Source organism: Arachis hypogaea, chromosome 13, assembly GCF_003086295.3.
Source record: "Arachis hypogaea cultivar Tifrunner chromosome 13, arahy.Tifrunner.gnm2.J5K5, whole genome shotgun sequence".
NCBI lineage: Eukaryota > Viridiplantae > Streptophyta > Magnoliopsida > Fabales > Fabaceae > Arachis > Arachis hypogaea.
Genome location: NC_092048.1, coordinates 2,405,363 through 2,427,247, shown reverse-complemented (window position 1 = coordinate 2,427,247; position 21,885 = coordinate 2,405,363). Strand labels below are relative to the sequence as shown.

The window sequence follows — 21,885 nt, the reverse complement described above, 5'->3', positions numbered from 1 at the left end:
CCCACCATATGGCCCAATTTGCAAACAGCTCGGAGTATGATTGTTGGGCTTGTTATTTAGTGGGGGTATTTATGTCATTTTGTCACTATCTCTCCCACGGGAAAAAGCGCGGGAAAACGCACACTAGTTCTAGCTTCAGCCTCTACCTAAGATCAGAGAACAGGATTTTCTTCCTTCGTTTTGCTCTTCAACTTCACATAACTTCCCAACTTCGCCAGAAAACTCGCCGATCTCCTGCCACCAATGAACGGCGATGCCCGGAGACGCGACCGGAGGGACAACCCCAAGAGGTCGAAGAAGCAGAAGCTGATTTGCAGTGCAGAGGAAGAACTTGAGGCCAGATTAGGGTTCGATCTCTTCTCTGAGGGCGAAAAGCGTCTTGGATGGTTGCTCAATTTTGCATCTGTAAGCCACTTCATTTTCCTTTGTTCGTTTTTTTTTTCCCCGTTGCTTCAAATGTGTGGTTTTGTTGCTACCATCACCGATTTTCCACTACCTCATATTGGTTACACTTGACTTTCTTGTTTTTATTTTCACTAACGATTTTATGCAGTTGCAGCAAGTTGGTTTTTCTCTAAGATGCTATTCCAAGGGACTGATAGTTGCTTTACTATATTTTGCAGTCTTCTTGTGAGGATGAAGAGACCCACAAAGTCTACAGTTGCGTCGATCTTTACTTTGTTACACAGGTATTGCCGTATTGCTTGTATAAAATGCTTCTCCTGATTCTCTTTCCACGCAAATAGTAATCTGGTTAGGTAAATTGTTCACTGAACGGAGTATGCTTGCAGGATGGATCTTCCTTCAAGACTAAATACAGATTTCGTCCTTATTTCTACGCAGCTACAAAGGTGAGCAAGCACAATCGCATGCATGATTGTACAGACTGCAAATTATCAGGGTTTAATCATGTGTATATGTGTTCATCAATTATCATGCTCATTGCTTTCAACTTCTGCTAATAAGCATCATGATGTTGGTGCCATTTATGGTTTGCATAACTGTAATAGAATAAAATGGAGATGGATGTTGAAGCATACCTGAGGCGCCGTTATGAAACTCAGATTGCAGACATTGAAATTATAGAGAAAGAAGACCTGGATCTTGTAAGCAATTTATGCATCTCTCATCTGCTTCAGTTTAATCAACTTTACAAATCTGCATTTCACATTATTTTTTTATGATCTGTTTTCTTGAATTTTAATTATTTCCGTAGTCTTAAAGGTCAAGTCAATGACATAGCCAGCCTTAGTATCTTGCTACTGTTTGTGAATTTTACAGTGTTTTCTGAAAAAGAAATCTAGCATTTATGTTTCTTTGAACTATTCATTTTGGCTTTAGTTCAATATTACTATGCTTGCTTTGTTTCTCCTCATAAACAAATTCTGATTTAATTCCATTACTCTCCCAGAAAAATCATTTGTCTGGCTTAAGAAAACCTTATCTAAAGCTATCATTTGATACCGTGCAACAATTGATGACTGTAAAGAGTGACCTGATGCATGTTGTTGAAAGAAATCAGGCAAAGTCTGATGCTGCAGAAGCCTATGAGTCCATATTGACTGAAAGAAGGTATATTGAAGTTTAATGAGACATGGAATTGTTGGACTGAATTATCATACCTGACTTCCTTTAACCATGCAATGATATATTTTAACATTGATTGGTTTTTCAAAGATAACTTCTCTTTTGTTATCTTGTCTGATCCTTTACTTGTTTCTTGCATGACAGAGAACAAAAACCACAGGACTTTATAGATTGCATAATTGATCTCCGTGAATATGATGTTCCTTATCATGTTCGCTTTGCCATTGACAATGGTACTTTTTTTATAGTTATTCCAATGATTTAATATATATAATTGGTATTATTAGTTACTATGACACTCAAATTCACATGTGACCCAGATATACGCTCTGGCCAGTGGTATGATGTTTGCGTGTCCAGTACTGGGGTTACACTTGAGAAGAGAACAGATCTTCTGCAGCGTGCCGAAGTTCGTGTTTGTGCATTTGACATTGAGACCACAAAACTTCCACTCAAATTTCCTGATGCTGACTATGATTTGATTATGATGATTTCATACATGGTAGATGGACAAGGGTATTTAATCACAAATAGAGAGGTAAATCTAAATTAGTTACACTGATGTTTGATCAATCTCTCTCTTACTGTTGTTCATATATTATTACGAAGCAAATCACTGAAAACATGTTTCATCAAAAACCTCTTATCAGCAGTCTCATAATAAATATTTTTTTATTTCTCTTTCTTCTCTTAACAGATTCTTGTTATTTAGATTATTAATCTGCAAATGGTTTGTGTTCCCAAGCATCCTGTATTTTAGATTTTTAGGTGCACATCAGGTTGATTAGTTTGCATCGAACTATTGAATATAATGTGGGTCTTTGATTCTATATTTGAGATATATAACTAGAGGTTAGAGTAAATAGCATAGGCATATCCAATGAATCATACACGATCTGGCAAGTTGAATTAGAGTAAACTATATAACCCTTGTGCACCAACTGTAGGTGTTAATTGATCCAGAAGTTGTGCATCCATCGAATGTATCAGAAAGATTGAACTGTTATCTTGCTGATAGCCATAACAAATTGTTATATAATTATGGTGCTTTGATTTGCAGTGTGTTGGTGATGACATAGAGGATTTAGAGTACACTCCTAAACCAGAGTTTGAAGGCTGTTTTAAGGTTACAAATGTTCAAAATGAGGTAAAGGTTTACATCAATTCATGAATAATGTGTTATTTTACGTCATTTGCTTACTAATTACTTAAAATCTTTCCCTTATGTTTTATTATGATGCTTTCTATTTTGTTCAGGTTTATCATCATCTGTTTTCCTTTTCATACGAATGAATTTTATTGCTCTTGCAGATTGAACTTCTTAGATTATGGTTTTCTCACATGCAAGAGGTGAAACCTGGTATTTATGTGACGTATAATGGTGATTTTTTTGATTGGCCATTCCTTGAGAAAAGGGCAGAACATCATGGGTTCAAAATGAGTGAGGTATGTCACAAGTTTCTTTTTGACAGTACTATAATTTATGCCAATTGTTGTTAATAGCTCACCTTGGAGAATGATTCTTGCTTCTTGTAGTCTTTGAGGCAATTTTTTTGCTTTTGACTGCAATAGTTATGACTTTCTTATTTATGCCATAGTTAATAAACGGATTTTTTTCCCCATCTTGGAAGTTCTGGGAGAAGAAGTGTTGTTTAATGGCTTCTAGTTCATATCTTATTCTGAAGAATATTATTTTAGAGGTTAAATTACTTTTCAAGGTCTTTGTAGTTTCAATTAAATTTTAATTAGATGCTTATAGTTTGAAACTTCATATCTAATTTTTGTATTGTATATTTTCAAATAGTTCTCCATGGTTTAAACATTTCTAATCAAGTGCCTATGCTATACAAACATTTTTCAAATATATCCCTCTAGTTTAAAAATGTGATCAAGTGTTTCTATTTTGGATGAGAAATTGCTGTTTTCTGCTAAAAAGTTTATTGTATAGGGACTTGATCACAACATTTTGAAAGATAAGGACCTAATTGAAAAATATTTACGTAGTATACCATTTAATGAGAGATGTATAAATTATAGGAATCAGTTTCAATTTTTTTTTGTACAATACTAAATTACAAACTTTAAATTATAGGAAGCTAATTGAAAGTTGAGTGAGCTATAGAGTATGCAGAATAATTAAATCTATTTCAGATGATTTCTCATTCAAACTTGTTAATAGAATATTTCTTTTTCAACTTTATTATTTAATCTTGCAGGAATTGGGGTTTCAGTGTGACAAGAATCAAGGGGAATGTCGTGCTAAATATGCTTGTCATTTAGATTGTTTTGCTTGGGTTAAACGGGACAGTTATCTCCCTCAAGGAAGCCAAGGCCTAAAGGTAAAAAGTTTGTATTCCTAAGTTCTCAATCTTTTTGCATATTATTTTGTCCTTTTTAGTAAATTAGTAATATTTTTAAGAGTTCAATTTTGATGTAGTAAGAAAGCTTTATTACACTATCTTTCAATTAAATTCTTCCATGTACTTTTCTAGTTAACCATATTTTTTGCTGTGTTCGCAATTGGATAATGGTCTAATCAGTTTTCAGCATTAATACATGTTTAATATGAAAGTTTTAGGTTCACATTGATTTTATCTTTGAAATTTGAAAGATCTAACTTCTCTCCACCGGCTATAATCTCATGAATACTGAATAATGCTAATGGCAGTTTTCATTGAAGACCTTATTTAAGTTGAAGTCCTCTCAAATGGAATCATCAATGACTTCACAGTAAATTAGTAGGCTGGAAATTTACGATTAATTCTCGACTACTAGATAAGAGAATTATAAATAGTTTTGTCTAGTTACTGATGGAGGATGTGCTATTTACATACAAGAACAATAATGCCTTGTCCGACTTGGTGGGGTTGGCTATCAATTTGAATAATGTAATTTATTTAACTTATTAGCTACTTAATCTAAGTTTTATATTTGTCAAATGTGAAAATGAATGGTTATTTTTACATTGAATTGAACTGTCAGCTTCCTAGAATTTTTATCCTTTTTTGCCTGACTTCTTATTTTTTCCCCTAAATTTATTTAGGCTGTTACAAAAGCAAAGTTGGGTTATGATCCCTTGGAGGTGAACCCTGAGGATATGGTTTGCTTTGCAAAGGAAAAGCCTCAGGTATGATTGGTTTTGATACTGACTAATGTCTTTTTTGCCTCTTTGCAGACTGTAATGATTGTGAACAAACTAGATGTTCACTTGGTTGCCTTGTCCCAACTGTTTAATTTCCATTGAAGGAAGTGTAGTATAATTGTGATCTTTTTTATTTAAGATAGATAAATGTTATTATTTGGCTAATAAAAATGTAAGACAGTAGGTTTTGAATTAGAATTAGTTTTCTGTGTTTTGTTCAAAGGGGGACTTCTATAATATGCTAATTTTCTAGGAGAAACAAAGCTCTTCTTATTTCTTGGGTCTTTTGGATTCTGGTGAATATCTGAACCGTGGGGTTTGCATATCTTTATACCAAATTCATGGATGTGTAGTATACCGATTGTTGCCTGTTTAACTGTGAGATCTACATTATCAAGAAAAGATGGATGGGAAGTTTCTTAAGTGCCGTGCCATTTTTTTTCCATGTTCAAAGCAACTGTGCAGTCTTAGTTCTAGTTGGAAGGGATTATTATTTTTTGTCCCTGTTTTTTAATGGTATGCCATAGTTTGTGATTGGAGTTCTCAATCTGAAAATTTATGCTTCCGGCTTGTCCTGAAATATATTGATAATTTTATTGATTTAAGTTTTGTTAATTTTAATCGTTATTGCCAATGATGGCTTCCTGATTTCTCTTTTTATTCATTTATTTATTTTGTTTGTTTTGAATTGTTACTGCAGACAATGGCTTCCTATTCCGTTTCTGATGCAGTGGCAACTTATTACTTATATACAACTTATGTTCATCCCTTTATTTTCTCCCTTGCTACTATTATACCCATGTCACCAGATGAAGTCTTGCGCAAAGGCAGTGGGACCCTCTGTGAAATGTTGCTCATGGTTCAGGTGGGCTCTTATGCACATGTTCAGTGAAATTGATTTTTTTTTTCCATTTCCTGGTTACTTGTTTCCCTTTTAATTATTTGCATCTGTTTCAGGCATACAAAGCGAATGTTATATCTCCTAACAAACACCAATCCGACCCAGAGAAGTTTTATAACAATCATCTTCTTGAGAGTGAGACATACATAGGTGGCCATGTAGAATGCCTAGAAAGTGGTGTTTTCAGGTCTGATATTCCAACTAGTTTTACACTAGAGTCATCTGCCTATGAGGTTTGTTGTTTACTACATTTTTAATTATTGATTCTTGACTATTTACTCCTTTCTGTATTATACATGCCATTCAATAAGAATTTTCATATCTAGATGTTATTTATTCCCTGCATGGTTATTTTCTCACTCCCTGCAAAATAGGGAAAGTGGATTGATTTGTGAGGCCAGAGATGCAAACATTAAAAACCATTTTTATCTACTCAGTTCTGGTTATTTGTAATGTATGTGCGTGTATCTATATTATCATGTTAGTTCTGCAGATTTGTTTCACTAACTGCTGACTGGTGGTGTTCCAGCAATTGATCAACAATCTTGATAGAGATCTACAGTATGCTATAAGAGTAGAGGGTAAAATGGATTTGGAATCTGTCTCTAATTATGATGAAGTAAAGAATGCCATCATGGAAAAGGTACTAACTGTGGTTTTTAACAGGCCAAAAATTTTCATTACTACTTACTGTCCTGTAATGATGTCTAAAGTTGTAATTGTTTGGTTTCTAATATTTTCAAAAACAGTTATGTCATTCAATGCCATCATGGTGGCTAATAATTAGTTTATTTCTTGAATATGTTGTAAGCCTGAAAATTAAAATATTTATTTTTGACACCAATAAAAAGATTATCATGACCAGTTTCTCCCTGTCAATGCAGCTTTCAAAATTACGAGATGTTCCAATACGTGAAGAATGCCCCCTCATTTATCATCTAGATGTAGCTGCTATGTATCCAAACATAATTTTGACAAATCGACTTCAGGTATGCGTTCCACAATATTATAATAATACTCGGTAGCTGGAAATGCAATTATACGAGCTTTTTTAACTCAGAAGTACGTCTTTATCCACTATAACTTGAAGAATTTAAGCTATGAGAGGAAAACAGAATGAAATAATTATGTTTGTCTTTTTGAGGTCTTATGTACTCGTGAGACTTCCTGTGCATAATAATGCATATAGATAAGTTTGGTAATTCTCGAATATCAACATTTTCTCCAATTTTACTTGGTTGGATTTCTTAAAAAATTGATAGTAGGAGGAACCTGCAGAAGTGGCCATGCATCTCACCACAATGTCACAATGATTTCTTAGCTTTTTCTGGCCAGATTCATGTGGATTATCACTTCTGTTAGAAATGATATCTTCTTGATTCTATCAACTTCCAAGTAAAAATTTGGAAGAAAATTTAAGAATGTTTGTGCTGCTTATGCTGTGTTATTGGGATTTATCTTTCTAAAATCTGAAGTTATGATGCATGCTGGTGCCTTATGTGACGTCTCTTTCCTATTTGTAGCCACCGTCAATTGTTTCAGATGAGGTTTGCACTGCATGTGATTTCAACCGTCCTGGAAAGACATGTCTACGCAAACTTGAGTGGGTTTGGCGTGGAGAAACATTCATGGCAAAGAAAAGGTGTGCCTCTCTTTTTGGTTAATGCTTGCTATCATTAGCATATTGCAGATTTATTTGTGCATAACTGACTGAAATATCTATTTGAAATCTTTCAGTGACTATTATCATATAAAGAAGCAGATTGAGTCCGATTTTGTTGATGGTGCTAACGTGAGGTTATCAAAATCTTTTCTTGACCTGCCCAAGGCAGAGCAACAATTAAGGCTGAAAGACCGTTTAAAGAAATACTGCCAGAAGGTTGGTATTGTTTTTTTAACAACTTTGTTTCATAATAAAGGTCATACTTAATCAAGATGGCATTCACAGGCATACAAGCGTGTTCTTAACAAACCAGTTACAGAACTCCGTGAAGCAGGAATCTGCATGCGTGAAAATCCATTTTATGTTGACACTGTTCGCAGGTGAGTTAAGATAATTGTATATCGATTGAGTAGTAAGTTAACCTTTACAGTATTTAGTTGATGATAGATAATATGCCCTTATGGTGTATAATCTGCAGAACATATTTGTTAATATAAGTTCATAAATTTAATATTGTCACATTAAACTTCAACTTCAAACATAATCTCCTCAATTTTCCTTGCTCCATTGGTTGGTTGCTTTCTGTTATAACTTCTAAACCTTGGTTTTGTGCTATCTGGTTCATGGTTCAAGTTTCCGAGATAGAAGATATGAATATAAAGGCCTTAATAAGGTTTGGAAGGGAAAACTTTCAGAAGCCAAGGGCAGTGGAAATCCTATGAAGATCCAGGAAGCACAAGTATGGATTATATTTATAGGCTTGTTCATGGTCAGGTTAATATGGTCAATACATTTTTATGTTAGGTTTCATTTTGTTTGATTATTTTGTGATCCAGGACATGGTTGTGCTTTATGATTCATTGCAACTTGCTCACAAGTGTATACTTAATTCCTTTTATGGATATGTTATGCGCAAGTGAGTATATTGATCTCTGTTTTTTGAAAATTTCATACACGGGATCTATTCAATAAGATCTATTATTCTTCTTTTAATCATCTTGTGTATCTATATTTATTTTATAGGGGTGCTAGATGGTACTCCATGGAAATGGCTGGAGTAGTCACATATACAGGAGCAAAAATAATTCAGAATGCCCGCTTGCTGGTAGAAAAAATAGGGAAACCACTTGAACTAGATACTGATGGTATCTGGTGTGCACTTCCTGGGTCTTTTCCAGAAAATTTTACTTTTAAAACAAAGTATGTTTTATTCATGATTTGTGTGGTTATTTATTTAAATGACTATAACCGTACTTGAAATATAATATACCTGTAACCTTTGGTTCTGCTTTCTGTTTTTAGAGTACTTAGGACTGCACTAACGATTTCTATCTTTTCACCTTGGTCTTGGATGTGCTCATAAAGCACATTCAAGATGGGTGCCATGGAGCATATAGTCCTATTAGGAGAATCAAGATAAAAAAAATAAATAAATGAATTACTAGAGTTGTGGAGACAAGCTTTGGATGTGTATGGCAACTCTAGAGGATTAAGCTATAGCATCCAAACTGAGTGGTCAAATTGGAGAGTGCTTTGGCTGTTATTTGCAATAGAAAAGTACGACTGAAGCTTAAGGGTAAAAATAAATCTTAACTGCATATTGACAATGTGTATGAGACTAGGTCTTGGGCTAGCATGGATGGAACGTTGCAATAAATGAATGGGTTGAGTAGACAAGATATAATAAGGAATGGATGCATTAGAAAGAGATTTGGGGTACTGCCACTTGTAGAACAGATGGTAGAATTAGGTGGTTTGAATATGTTTGATGAAATCTTGTAGCTAAAGGTAGGGGGGACCTAAAGAAAACCATATGCAAATCATTAAAAGAGACTTATTGGTTTAAACATGAACATGATTTTTGATAGAACATTATGCCATTATTAGATCCAGGAAGCTGATCCTGTTACTGGGACAAGGTTTAACTGTTCACTTGTTCTTGTTGAGGAATACTTCAGAAATTGTTAACTGTGCTAAAATTTGTAGGCCAGATTTCGGTGATTGTTTTTAGGGTGTAGGCAATTCATTCAGCTTCACCTTTTTAATCTTTACCCTTCTTTGTCTCTCTTCCAAAACTTAATTTTCTCTGCCTACTTTTGATGGTTTAGAATCTTGGTAGTTAGAATTCTGAAGAATCTTTTTCATACTTATTGCATTGTAGAGATTCGAAAAGGAAGTTGACAATCTCATACCCTTGTGTAATGCTAAATGTTGATGTGGCAATCAATAATACAAATGATCAGTACCAGGTAAGCTTGGAATTCTTTTATGTAAAAAGCAACTAAATTCGCAATATGCTACATGTGCTTCTTATATTTGGTGCTTTGCAGTTAATAGATTTGCAATCTACTGTTTTCTTTACTTTTATTTATTTTAAAAGTTAAGTACTTCATATGTTATATTTCCAATTTTCTGGTAGACACTCACAGATCCAATAAGGAAAACATATACTACCCGTAGCGAATGCTCTATAGAATTTGAGGTGGATGGACCATACAAGGTAAACTAGAACTGTAGTTTATGATTTGAATATTTTCCCGTGCTTCACTATTTGTGAATGACTTATATATGGTTTGCTTTGACGTAGGCAATGATTCTTCCTGCTTCCAAAGAAGAAGGAATTTTAATTAAAAAACGATATGCTGTTTTTAATGATGATGGAACCCTTGCAGAGCTTAAAGGTTTTGAGATCAAGCGAAGAGGTGAACTGAAACTAATAAAAGTTTTCCAGGTAATATTGGTTAAGATCGTTAGCTTCAAGCACAAAGCATCATAGTATTTAATATGGATAAATCATTAGGATTAAGGATATCTGTTCCTACTTTCTTCTTGATGGAACACATATTCAAGTGAAAGTTGAAAGTGGAAGACAAGTTATATTTATTTTGGCAATTTCTATTCAGCCATTTGCTTATTTCTTTCCTGATATTTTTTTTTTTTGAAAAATACAAATACTGTAACTTAGCTAATATCATTTCGAAACTTGGCAGCTGCCTATTCACTGACTTGGTTCATGTGATAATTTTGTGAAAGTTCTCTTTATGTTTAGAATGATTTTATGACTTTGTTTCTTCTTTAACACATTCTTGTCACAGGCTGAGCTATTTGACAAGTTTCTCCATGGCTCAACCTTAGATGAATGCTATTCAGCTGTTGCTGCTGTGGCAAATCGCTGGCTTGATCTTCTTGATGTATGCTAAAGATCCATGGTTTACTGTCTAATTTGATTTTTGTATTAAGAGCCTTGGGATTTGTTTGTTTAAATTAGTTTGTTGAGGATATATTTGGTCATGATTTGATATAACCTTTGTTTCCTTATTTTGTCATTGCTTTCTGACATACAGAACCAAGGGAAGGATATTACAGACAGTGAGTTGCTTGATTACATCTCAGAATCAAGTACCATGAGCAAGTCATTAGCTGATTACGGTGAGCAAAAATCTTGTGCTGTCACCACTGCCAAACGTCTTGCCGACTTTCTTGGTGATACAATGGTCAAAGATAAAGGTCTTCGATGTCAGTACATAGTAGCAAGTGAACCTAAGGTACAATAAAAAAAAAATTATCTCTTTTGCATCCACCCACAATATTTTGCTAGTTTATTGCTTAGTGATAAGGAAAAACTCATCGTCTCTGCAGGGAACACCTGTAAGCGAGCGTGCTATTCCTGTTGCAATATTTGAAACAAAAGCTGGTAAAATTTCTTGTTTTATGATTAACAAATAACAATTCTATTCTTCTTTGCATTTTAAACAAGGAAGCATTTGCATAATGTTTGCAGAAGTAATGAAGTACTATGTTCGAAGATGGTGCAAGGCCTCATCAGATGTTGGCATTCGGTCCATAGTTGACTGGTCCTACTACAAGCAGCGGCTTTCTTCAGCAATTCAAAAAATTGTCACAATTCCCGCTGCCATGCAAAAGGTTTTAAGTTTTCCTTTTGGCATATTGAAGTAATTGATTCTTGTATTTTTCGTATTTTCTCTGAGGAGTTTAATACTTACAGATTGCAAATCCTGTTCCTCGGGTAGCTCATCCGGATTGGTTGCATAAGAAAGTTCGTGAAAAAGAGGACAAGTTTCGTCAACGAAAATTAGTTGATGTCTTTAACTCATTTAAAAGGGATGATCGCTCAAAAAGGAATAGTGATTCTAATGGTGTCAGCCTTATGGCTGATGAAGAGACTGTGATTGACTTGGAGGATTTTGGAAACAAGGCCAGGAATTTGCCAATTGGTCCTAGACCAATTATACGGCATTATAAAGCTAATAATGAAGGGAATTCAATTAAGCTCAGTGGTCATGGAAATTCTGAGCAACAACATATTGATAATAGCAGCAAGGACGAGTCACTTTCACTTTTTCAACAAAAGGAAATATCATCTGAAATTGTAGACAGAAATGTTGATTATCAAGGATGGCTTGAAATAAAGAAGAGAAAGTGGAAAAGTATCCTGGAAAAGAGAAAAAAGCGAAGGTAAAGTTCTCATTGCAATCTTAGTATTGAAGTCCATTTATATCAATATCTATGATTATATTTTGGTGTGATTATTCTAAGATCAAGCACCAGAAGTCAATGATGGATTGTTTGGATCTTCTACCAAAAATGATTTGTTTTCTGTGTTGGGTTTATTGATGTTACCCACCACTATGATTGTGACAGTTAACTACGACAGCACAAATGAAAGCCCAAAAGGGGTCACAGCCAAATTGGGCAATTACTTGTCTTTGGATTTTGTTTGAAGAAAGTCTTATGTATATCTCTTCAGAATTTAGTAATTGCTAATATATCCTAAACTTTGGGGAAATGTAATTTGTATCATATGAATGCCTAAAAATTTTCTTATACTTAGCTCCAGCACCAGCAAAAGGGCCAATAAAAAATGTTTTCCACTGACTTCGCTGGTGAGCCCCTGTCATTCTTGTACCCTACCCATTGGCCACTTTGTAGGGGTTAACTCCTAAGTCCTGCTTAATATCTGAATGTTCATCTCTGGTTTTATTTTTGTGAGCTTCCCATTATTATTGATTGAGTAAGGAAGCGAGTTGACTTTTTCAGATTGGAGAATTCAAAGAAAGCTGATAGGATGAATGATGTTCCTGAACAAATGAATGGTACAACTGGTAGAACAAATGTCAGTTCATATTTTAGAACGAATGAAGTAGCCCTGAAGCAGTACCATTGGCAGGTAAGTGCAATTAAATTCTGTAAAGACCAATTGGTTTTAAAATAAGTATATGGTCTCTTGATTTCCTTATTCTAATTTTCCTGTGGTTCAGATAATACAACTACTTCAGAGCTCACAGATTGGCCAATTTTTTGCCTGGGTAGTTGTTGATGGGATTATGCTTAAGATTCCTGTTTCGGTTCCTAGAGTCTTTTACCTCAACTCAAGATCACCAGTTACTGAAGAATTTCTTGGCAAAAGCGTCAAGAAGACACTTCCTCATGGAAAGCAAAGTTATAATCTGTATGAGGTACTAGTGATTTTCTTGTATATATATATATATATATATATATATATATATATATATATTTTAAAAAAAACATTTTCTTCTTGTTCTTTTATTTTTCCTTCAAAGCAAGATATTAATTGTGCTTTGGAAATTTTGCAGGTTTCAATTGACGAAGTTCAATTTAAGGAAGCAAGCAAAAAACTTGCAGCTCTTCTAGCAGATCCTGATGTTGAGGTCCGCATATAGGACTAAGTGACTGTTGCAAATATGCAATTATATTCAAGTACTGAACTCAACTTAAAAGATTCCTCTTTTTTTATTTTTGGGTCAGGGAATATATGAAACTAAGGTGCCACTGGAGTTTAATGCTATAGTCCAGCTTGGTTGTGTATGTAAGGTGGACAAAAGTGCCAAACAAAGAAGTCTACAAGACTCATGGAATTTGAGTGAATTGCACATGAAGACCACAACCGAATGTTCTTATCTCGAACAATTGATATCCTTTTTTTACTTGTATCATAGGTAAGTGGAGATTCAATACTTACCAAGATATCTTCTCAACAATTTTCGTCACTCAACTGTTGGCTAAAAGCTGGATTATATTTTATTCAAAAATAAATTTCATGCATTTTCATTACTTTGCAAATGATAGTAGTGTTTATATTTAACATTTTTTTAATGGACTTCAGTATCTCTGAGGGACGGGCTATATACGTTGGATATTTTCCAGCATCAAAAGCAATAACAGTCGTGGTAGTTAATCCATATCAAAACAAGGATTTATCACTGGCTTATCTTGAAAGACAGTTTCACGATGCATGCCAAGCTTTGTCTATTCAGCCACCTCCCCGGAATAGCATTAGTTTTAAGGTAGATGAACAACACTTGTCTGATCATAATTTTGTTTCCTTTTAGTAGATCTTAATATCTAATATGTAGATGTTCCTTTGACTATTGCTTAAAATGGTGCTTCAATCCTTCAAAGATATAGGTGTCACCACTTCTTTTGGTGATAAAAGAATAATATTAATTTAAGACTAAGAATAATACAAGAAGATGGGCAGATAAAGGATTTCCTTATAAAGGCCACAAAAGAAAAGACTATGAATGAAGTGTCACTTTCCAATTATTCAATATTTCTAAGAGGGGAAGTCTACTAAAAAGATCATGAGCTTTACACCAAATAGATCCTAATACCTAATCTTATCCTATAAAACTTTCTTGTCTGAAAATCTGTCATTGAAGGTGTATAAATGGCTCTCCAACCAATTACTCAGAACAATGGCACACAATACATTGCTTCGTAGCTTTTGCCTCTTTCCTACTCTCAAAACCAGCAAACTTAATCTAGAAAATTTTATCTAAGGTCGGAGGGCACTCCCTCATTCACAAAAGTCATTAAATTAGTTGTTCTTTGTCAAACTAAGAAATGAATTCTAATTTTGGGACTAATTTGATGACATTTTGCTTGCTTGATGGTCTAAATTGATATTGATAATACTTTACAATGCTGAAGAATTAATTTGGTGCTGAAAATCTATTGAGGCGTAAAACAAGACACTTTGATTCATTGAGGGACTAAATTGCTGACATGAGTCTCTTAGGAACTGTGGTGTCGGCCCTTATATCTTTGGATGATGTTAATAGGAGTTAACTATTTCCATCTTTTGGCATTTCTCCATATAAGTGTATGAATACTTATCCATTTCCATGTTTTTTGTTATAATTATATCTTATGTTCAGGTGGACTATGTTTCACATGTCAAGGATGCTGAAACTTTGATGCAAAGAGCAATAAATGATCGCAGGTTTCTTCTCATATCTTATTTTAAAGAAAGAACCAGAATTAGGCTGCCTTTTTCAAATGAGACGATGCTTCCTTGTTCTCTAAATATTCCTTTAGCTGCTTAGTGCAAATAAAATTAACGGGATACAATGTAATTTTTTCTTTATGGAATGCATTATAATAGTATATAAGTATCTCAATTATAGTTGACCGCAGTGCCCAAAACTCTCAAGTGGGCAACCCTATTGATAAATCTCCTTTCCTTGACTGCCATCAGTTGATATTGACGTTTCTTTCTCCATTTGGTCTCTCAGAGTATAGTAATTAGTATCTGAACTCCGTACAAACTTTTTCTTTTCCCATAATCTGTTACGAAAATTCTGGAACAAGTCATTCTCAATTTCCTTCTAATATAATTTACATGCAAGTGAAGTCTTGCATCGGGACCATAAACCTAATATCCAATAATAAAAGCCATGACCTTAATTGAGCTTTGGTAACCAACAAGGAAGTTGGTTTGTGATAGAGCACATTATGATCTCAGGGGACTAGGTTTAGGGTTTGAAAGTTGGTGTGGTGGTATAACATTTGTGTCTACAATGTTATGTTAGTGTTACTAAATGTTAGTGCAGTGGTATAACATTTGTGTACAATTTATATTAATGTTTGAAAGAAGACTAAGAGTGATTAGTGTTTGAAATTTAGAGATGCTTAATTTCTTCTAGCTTAATAAGGTTTTGAAGCTATACTACGCTACCATAAAATTTATGATGTTTGTTGTATACGCCTCATTCATAAAATATCAAAATTCATTTTTTTCCACTACCTGTCTCTATACTGAATTATCTTTTGTCTTCTCTGATACTGTTTATCATAGGAATGAATATCATGGACCTATGGTTGCTATCATTGAATGCCCAAATGTTCAACTTTTGAAATTGGGTATTCGATCTCTAGATGATTTTCCATGCCTGAGTATTCCTTGTAATGCCCGTGATAGTCAATATCAGGTAAACTTGGTTCTTTTCATGGGTGTTTGCATTTAAAGCTCTTGTGTGTGTGTGTGTGTGTGTATATAAAATATTGGTTTAAAAGAAGTATTCAACAATGTCTTCACCAAGGTGGTTGTCTTAACTTGAATTCTTTTATCTTGCTACCTCTAATTTAGTTTCCAACATGTTAATTAATTTTGGCTCCTTGTAGATTCTTGGATGGCAACAAGTTGCTGGAAAAATTGGAATGCAACGTTGTGCTGCATCAGGCCAATGGCTAAATGAGAGAATTGCTCTCTCAAGATATGCCCATGTAAGCACTATAAATCCTTGGCATATTTGGAAAAGCTACAAAAGAAATAGATGATTCATTTTTATTGCTCACTGCCAGTTTAGGAATACTTAACCAATCTAAATTTGTTATTTAAGTCACAAGTAAAAACTCAATAAAACTTGATCCCATCGTTAACCTGCTGATTGGTTAATTGTTCTTCAAGTGGAAGTAAATTATTGAGAAGTTCTGTTTTGCAACTTTCACAATTGCATTTTGTTTTTATATGCATATGAATTTCTTTTGCAGGTACCACTTGGGAATTTTGAACTTGACTGGCTTATATTTACAGCAGATACCTTCTTCTCAAGAGCTTTGCGTGATAGTCAACAGGTTCCGATTTTAAGTTTATGTATATGAATGTTATCTGCAAACTGAAACTTCATGACTTACTGGTTCATCCTTGATTGTATTGTTTGATGTCCCTCCCTGCACTTGATGATTTCATAAATGTTTATGTCCAGATAGGTGTCCGTTGTTTGTGTTTCTTTAAAGGAAAATGTTATTCCCTCCCTCCCCCCCCCCCCCCTCCCCCTCTCCTTTTTCTCAAAAATTAATAACTAGGCATAGCCCCATTTATCTTATGAAATTTTATTCATACTTATATAGGTACTTTGGATATCGGATGGCGGTCTTCCTGATTTAGGTGGCATTAATGATGAAGAGACCTGTTTTCTTGACGAGGTAGGTCCATAGATATTTAACTTGTTAAAGCTTCAATGTTTTTTCTTCACTTTTTCCGAGATTTAACCTTGTGTTCTTCAGGGATCATTATGATTACTATTCAGGAAGAAACTTGTTTCCAAGTACCTCAGACACCTATTTTTCATTCCAGAATGAGACTTTGAATGTTGACTATACTACTACATTTTTTTTTCTTTTAATTTTTGCGGAGTGAGGGGAGGTGGGGGGGAGGGTGAAGTAACTGCTATTTATGATATAATAACCACTTGTATTCATTTTAATTTGTTAAATCTGCTATATTGTTGGGGGAGCATCTGCAAGTTTTAAAAACAACTTAAACAATGAATCAAGCAGCCACTCTCCATGACAAAATGATCAGGTTTCAATTGTGGTTACTTAAAAAGTTTGCTGGGAAAGATTGTACGTAGGAATAGTTTCTCCACGCTAATGCTGTGATTATTTGATTAATGAGCATGCTCATTTTGGTTTTTTTGAAATTGACTGCTGTGCTATCTGGATATAGGTCCACCAACCTGTTCTTACATATCCTGGAGCTTACAGAAAAGTTACTGTTGAGTTAAAGGTTTGATATTAACAGAGTTATGTTCACTAATTGATTGAAGTACATATAACTTGGTGACGTTTATAAATATTTTTATTTGTTTATGTTACAGATACACCACCTAGCTGTGGATGCCCTTTTAAAAAGCAACCAAGTCAATGAAATGGAAGGAGGCGCTTTATTAGGATTCGATAATGAATTTAATTCTGGAGCTAATCCCACTATTGATCAGAGTGGCTTTGATGAGGCTGCCTCATGTACACATGCCTTTCGAATCCTGAAACAATTGATTCAGCGGTGCCTTGCAGATGCAGTTACATCTCAAAACACATATGCGGATGCAATGTTGCAACATCTGTATCGATGGCTTTGCAGGTTTTTACTATGTTTACTTGTCTCCTGCTCTCCTCTTTTTTACACATAGCTACTAAATTCCTTCCCATATTGCAGCCCTCAGTCAAAACTTCACGATCCAGCTCTTCACCAGCTACTTCACAAGGTAACAACATTCATCTTCTTTTCCTCTTTATCTTAAAATTTTTAATCTTTCCAAAATGTATAGCCAACTTGACAGGGCAAATAAGAAGGTTTAGTGAATTGGATAACCCCTGAGATGTTACAACTTGTTCCCACCTTTAAAATAGGTTTTCCATTATTTTGGTTTTATGCTTGTTGGCCTTTTGTCAGTTCATTTCATTGTGACTTGAATATTTAAGTTTTAATCTCTTACTACTTTTTTCTTTATTATGTCTTTTTATTGCTTGGTATTATAGGTCATGCAAAAAGTGTTTGCAATGTTGTTGGCAGAGTTCCGCAAGTTGGGTGCAACAATTGTATTTGCAAACTTCTCAAAGATTATTATCGACACAGGGAAATATGATCTTGCTGCAGCCAAAGCTTACTGTGACAGTTTGTTAAGAACTATACAGTCTAGGTCTGTCTTGTAAAAGCCATAAGTTAAATATTTTTCTTCCCAGTCCTGTTATGGAGCCAACTTTCTCCGGCCAATAATCAGCCAACTTTCGTGGTGTTACGCATCCAAACTTCAAAAAATCTGGCGTCAAGGTGCTGGTTCTAGCACCATGGCATCACGACTGCACAAACAAAAGGAAACTTCTGGTGCCGCGACTTCCCAAACAAAAGAAAATTTTCCCACTGTCGCAGCACCAGTTCTAACACTGAGATGTTGGCTGAAAAATGTTGGGATAATCACATTTAAACCTATTTACTTTTAGGAGATTTTTGTTGACTTCTTTAAAAGTGAAAAGTCTACAATATTTTACTGAACAACAATATTGTCCACAAGCTCTTACTTTGTCTTGCTGATTTTGTAGAGACTTATTTGAATGGATTGAGTTGGAACCACTTCAGTTTTGGCGGTCATTGCTATTCATGGATCAGGTTTGATCATCATGCATTTTTGTTAATTGTTTAGTCCTCCCCCTAGGTTGTTGGTAATGCATCTAATTATTACTTGTGAATCATAATGTAATTTTGTGCAATTTGAAGTGCATGTAGTTGTGCAGTCTTGCAATCGTTTCACTCTTATGTTATTTAATTCAAATCAGCATCATTGCCTAGTTATTGTTCTTTTCCCCCTGTAGTATAACTATGGCGGAATACCAGCAAAATCAGATGAATCTCAAGTTGACATTATATCAAGCTGGAATATTGCTGAGTACTTGCCAAAGAAAATCCAGGCAAGTTGCCTTCCATGAATCTTACTTTAAATATAAGTTTGAAGGCAAAGAATTGCTACTATGAGAATTGATTTGTTGAATTCTAATTGGTTAGCCTTTAATATTGAAGCTATATTTGTATTCTTCATCTCTAATTTGTTTAGTTATATTATGTCTCCCTGTAGGATCATTTCATTGTCATTGTTTCTCAATTCTTGTATATTCCTTGGAGCTATGCACAAAAGCAAGCAGGAATCAGGGAATCAATGCTGAATGGTGATTCCTGCACCCCATCGATTAACATTGGAGCTGCAGAGGCTTTGGAATCAGAAATGATAGAATATATCAAAGAACAGGTAAAACAATTACAGAGCTTTGGGGAGTAGGGACTGAAGTCTGATATTTTGATTCAAAATATTAGTTGTTATATTATTTTGCCTTCTATTCCACAGATCAGCTCTTACTTCACAGACAATCTTTTGCGAATTGTTCGTGATATTGTTCTTCACATGAAAGGGGCAAGCAAATCAGAAGATGACCCAAGTACATCATCTGGCCTTCCTCAAATTGTGGGTGATCAACATAGAGGGGATGCATCCTTGGAATTTATCAAGCATGTCTGTGCTGTGTTGGCCCTCGACCAAAGTGTGCAGCATGATGTGTTGGTAATAATTGTTTTCCCGAGTTATATTTGTTAAAGGCCTGGTATTGTTAAATATACTTGCAGCAGTTATGCATTATATTGGAAGATTGTTAATATGTGATCAATAGGATGATTATGCATATTTCCTGAGTCCAAAGAAAAAAAAAGTTGGGGGGGGGGGGTGGCGCGGGGTGGGGAGGAGGAGAAAAGAAGATAAAGTTAAATTGATGTGCAGCTATCCATGTATAATGAATTTGGAATGGCTTCGTTTTCCATGGGCTGTTGATCTTTGTCTCTATGTTCTTGGTCTGCAAATTGATAGTCTCATTGTACCCTTCACAGGTCATGAGAAAGAATTTGTTAAAATATGTTCGTGTTAGAGAGTTTGCTCCAGAAGCTGAGTTTCGTGATCCATGTCATTCCTTCACCCTATCCAATGTCATTTGCAGGTAAAGAAGGAAATTAAATAAGAAATGTTTGCATAAATCATTTCCTGTGTATTTACTTACGAATGATCACAATAGGATGAAGTGTGGGTAACAAGATAATGAGGTGATAAGTCTCAAATACTAAATGAATAAACAAAAATGAATCATTTAGTCATCCTATCATTACTAAAAGAAACAGAAAAATCAAAGAAATACATAGATTTCTATTACGCAACAATACAATGTTTTTCCCGCAAGTTTTCAGAATATCAATAGATTTCTATCTCGTGTTTGTGTGGCTGCATATTATTCCCTCAGCACCTTATTATTTGTCACTCATTTTTCTTTGCATTATTTATTGTTGAAGTATCATTATGCTTTTAATTTATAAAAGTATTGAAAAATATTCTACTATTCTATCTCTTCGTTAGTGATTCTAAGTTTCTTAATGCAAAGTGATAAAAAAAAAAAAAGAATGAATGAAGTATTAATTAGTGTCCAAACTCCAAACTATTAAATTTGTCAAATGAAAATCATCATATAATTTGGTCACCATTCATTATAAATTTTTACGGGGTTCCATATAGTTTTATTATACTTTATCTTTCATTATTGATTTAAAAGGTAGGACATAGAGAAGACATGTGACATAAAAAGATAAAATGATTTCACACAAGGTCATGTGAAAATTTATCTTTAGAAGATCCATTTTTAGGAGTAAGTTGGTGGGTTGTGTAAATTTTTTTGCTCAAGGGTTTAATGCAAAGAGAGGAATTGAAGAAGTTAAAGTCATTTTTACGATTTTCTCATAACCTGATTCAGTTTGTCTTTATATATGTTAGTTCTAACCTTTTTTCTTTTCCTTTACGAAGAAATATCGATGCTTCCCTTATTCACATATATATAACTCTCTTTTGTTGTGTTCCCCCCTCCCTTGGGACAGCTATTGTAATGACTGCAGAGACTTGGACTTGTGCCGTGACTCGGCTTTATTGAATCAGGAGTGGCGTTGTGCGGTGCCACAGTGTGGGCAGCCTTATGACCGCGAGGTGATGGAGAATGCGCTTCTTCAGATCGTACGACAAAGAGAGCGGCTTTACCACCTTCAAGATCTGGTGTGCCTCAGGTGCAACCAGGTCAAAGCTGCACATTTGTCTGAGCAGTGTGCTTGTGCTGGCTCATTTAGGTGCAAGGAAGACGTTACTGAATTTCGCTCAAAGATGCAGGTTTTCTTCAACATAGCTTTTCGTCAGAAATTCCAACTTCTCCAGGAATGTACCTCTTGGATTTTAGAACTTAGATTGTAAATATTTCAACAAAACACCTAGGAACTAAATGTGCACAGGGATGTGCTCGGGTGGCACTGTTGTAACCAATTCTTTTATTCTTGTTACATGCATGCATGATGTGAAATGTGTATATGAAATGTTTATCGTCATCAATTTAGCTTAGAAGCGTATCAAGCTTCAGCCTTCAATGGAATCCTTTCAAACAATTGATATATGACGAAATTGTTTATATATCAAAGCGCAAATGACTAGTGTATAAAATGCAAAAGTTTCCTTTTTATTTTAAATGCCATATTATATTTGACGAATATAGCGGCATGCCACAGCAACCGATTTATTTTTAATAATAAAAGTAAATATATAAGTTTATCCACGTTACTTTTGAGTTATTTTTCTTTTTCTACTAATGTTATATCAGCAACATTATTTACTTGACAAAATTTTAGAATCAACCACTCAATTTTTGTCAAATCATCTATTATTTCTAAATAAAAAATAAATAAAATATACCAAAAACAATACAATAATTACTAACGACAATAATTAAAAATTAATAATGTCTAACCAAATTTGTAACTTACAAAGACATTAAATGCATATTTCTGTATTTATTATATCTTTTTTGCCAAATCATCTATTATTTTTAAATCAGAAAAAAAATAAAATATACAAAAAACAATACAATAATTACCAACGACAATAATTAGAAATTAAGTGTCTAACCAAATTTGTAACTTACAAA

General features: G+C 34.3%; 1 protein-coding gene across 3 annotated transcripts; it reads left to right on the top strand.

Annotated features, from left to right (window-relative positions):
• Positions 1-98: 98 nt before the first annotated feature.
• LOC112736391 (DNA polymerase epsilon catalytic subunit A) lies at positions 99-21,331 on the top strand. Of its 3 annotated transcripts, none has more exons than XR_003168752.3 (49): positions 99-405; positions 624-689; positions 792-851; positions 1,011-1,106; positions 1,412-1,572; positions 1,732-1,820; positions 1,908-2,125; positions 2,648-2,734; positions 2,899-3,033; positions 3,804-3,926; positions 4,631-4,714; positions 5,430-5,594; positions 5,687-5,863; positions 6,160-6,273; positions 6,515-6,619; positions 7,154-7,272; positions 7,368-7,509; positions 7,579-7,673; positions 7,927-8,032; positions 8,130-8,209; positions 8,317-8,493; positions 9,455-9,542; positions 9,713-9,793; positions 9,881-10,024; positions 10,389-10,484; positions 10,638-10,838; positions 10,933-10,987; positions 11,075-11,217; positions 11,300-11,769; positions 12,352-12,481; positions 12,573-12,770; positions 12,909-12,983; positions 13,081-13,271; positions 13,439-13,619; positions 14,493-14,557; positions 15,413-15,545; positions 15,739-15,840; positions 16,108-16,191; positions 16,468-16,542; positions 17,066-17,125; positions 17,217-17,479; positions 17,555-17,603; positions 17,912-18,038; positions 18,439-18,505; positions 18,709-18,804; positions 18,969-19,139; positions 19,236-19,448; positions 19,769-19,875; positions 20,798-21,331. XR_003168752.3 is itself a non-coding variant. In XM_025785826.3 (49 exons), the coding sequence occupies exons 1-49, from the start codon at positions 244-246 to the stop codon at positions 21,159-21,161; spliced, it is 6,624 nt and encodes a 2,207-aa protein (XP_025641611.1). In that variant the 5' UTR covers positions 99-243; the 3' UTR covers positions 21,162-21,331. The 3 variants fall into 3 exon arrangements, 1 of the variants encoding a protein (XP_025641611.1); XR_011869282.1 differs by having other exon boundaries at positions 17,878-18,038; positions 18,709-18,808; XM_025785826.3 differs by having other exon boundaries at positions 17,878-18,038.
• Positions 21,332-21,885: the final 554 nt, after the last annotated feature.

Coding starts and splice junctions, on each gene's coding strand:
- LOC112736391 (XM_025785826.3), top strand. CDS start 244: ATGAACGGCGATGCCCGGAGACGCGACCGGAGGGACAACCCCAAGAGG. Junction 2,735..2,898: donor TTACAAATGTTCAAAATGAG/GTAAAGGTTTAC, acceptor TTGCTCTTGCAG/ATTGAACTTCTTAGATTATG. Junction 17,480..17,554: donor CTGTATCGATGGCTTTGCAG/GTTTTTACTATG, acceptor CCCATATTGCAG/CCCTCAGTCAAAACTTCACG.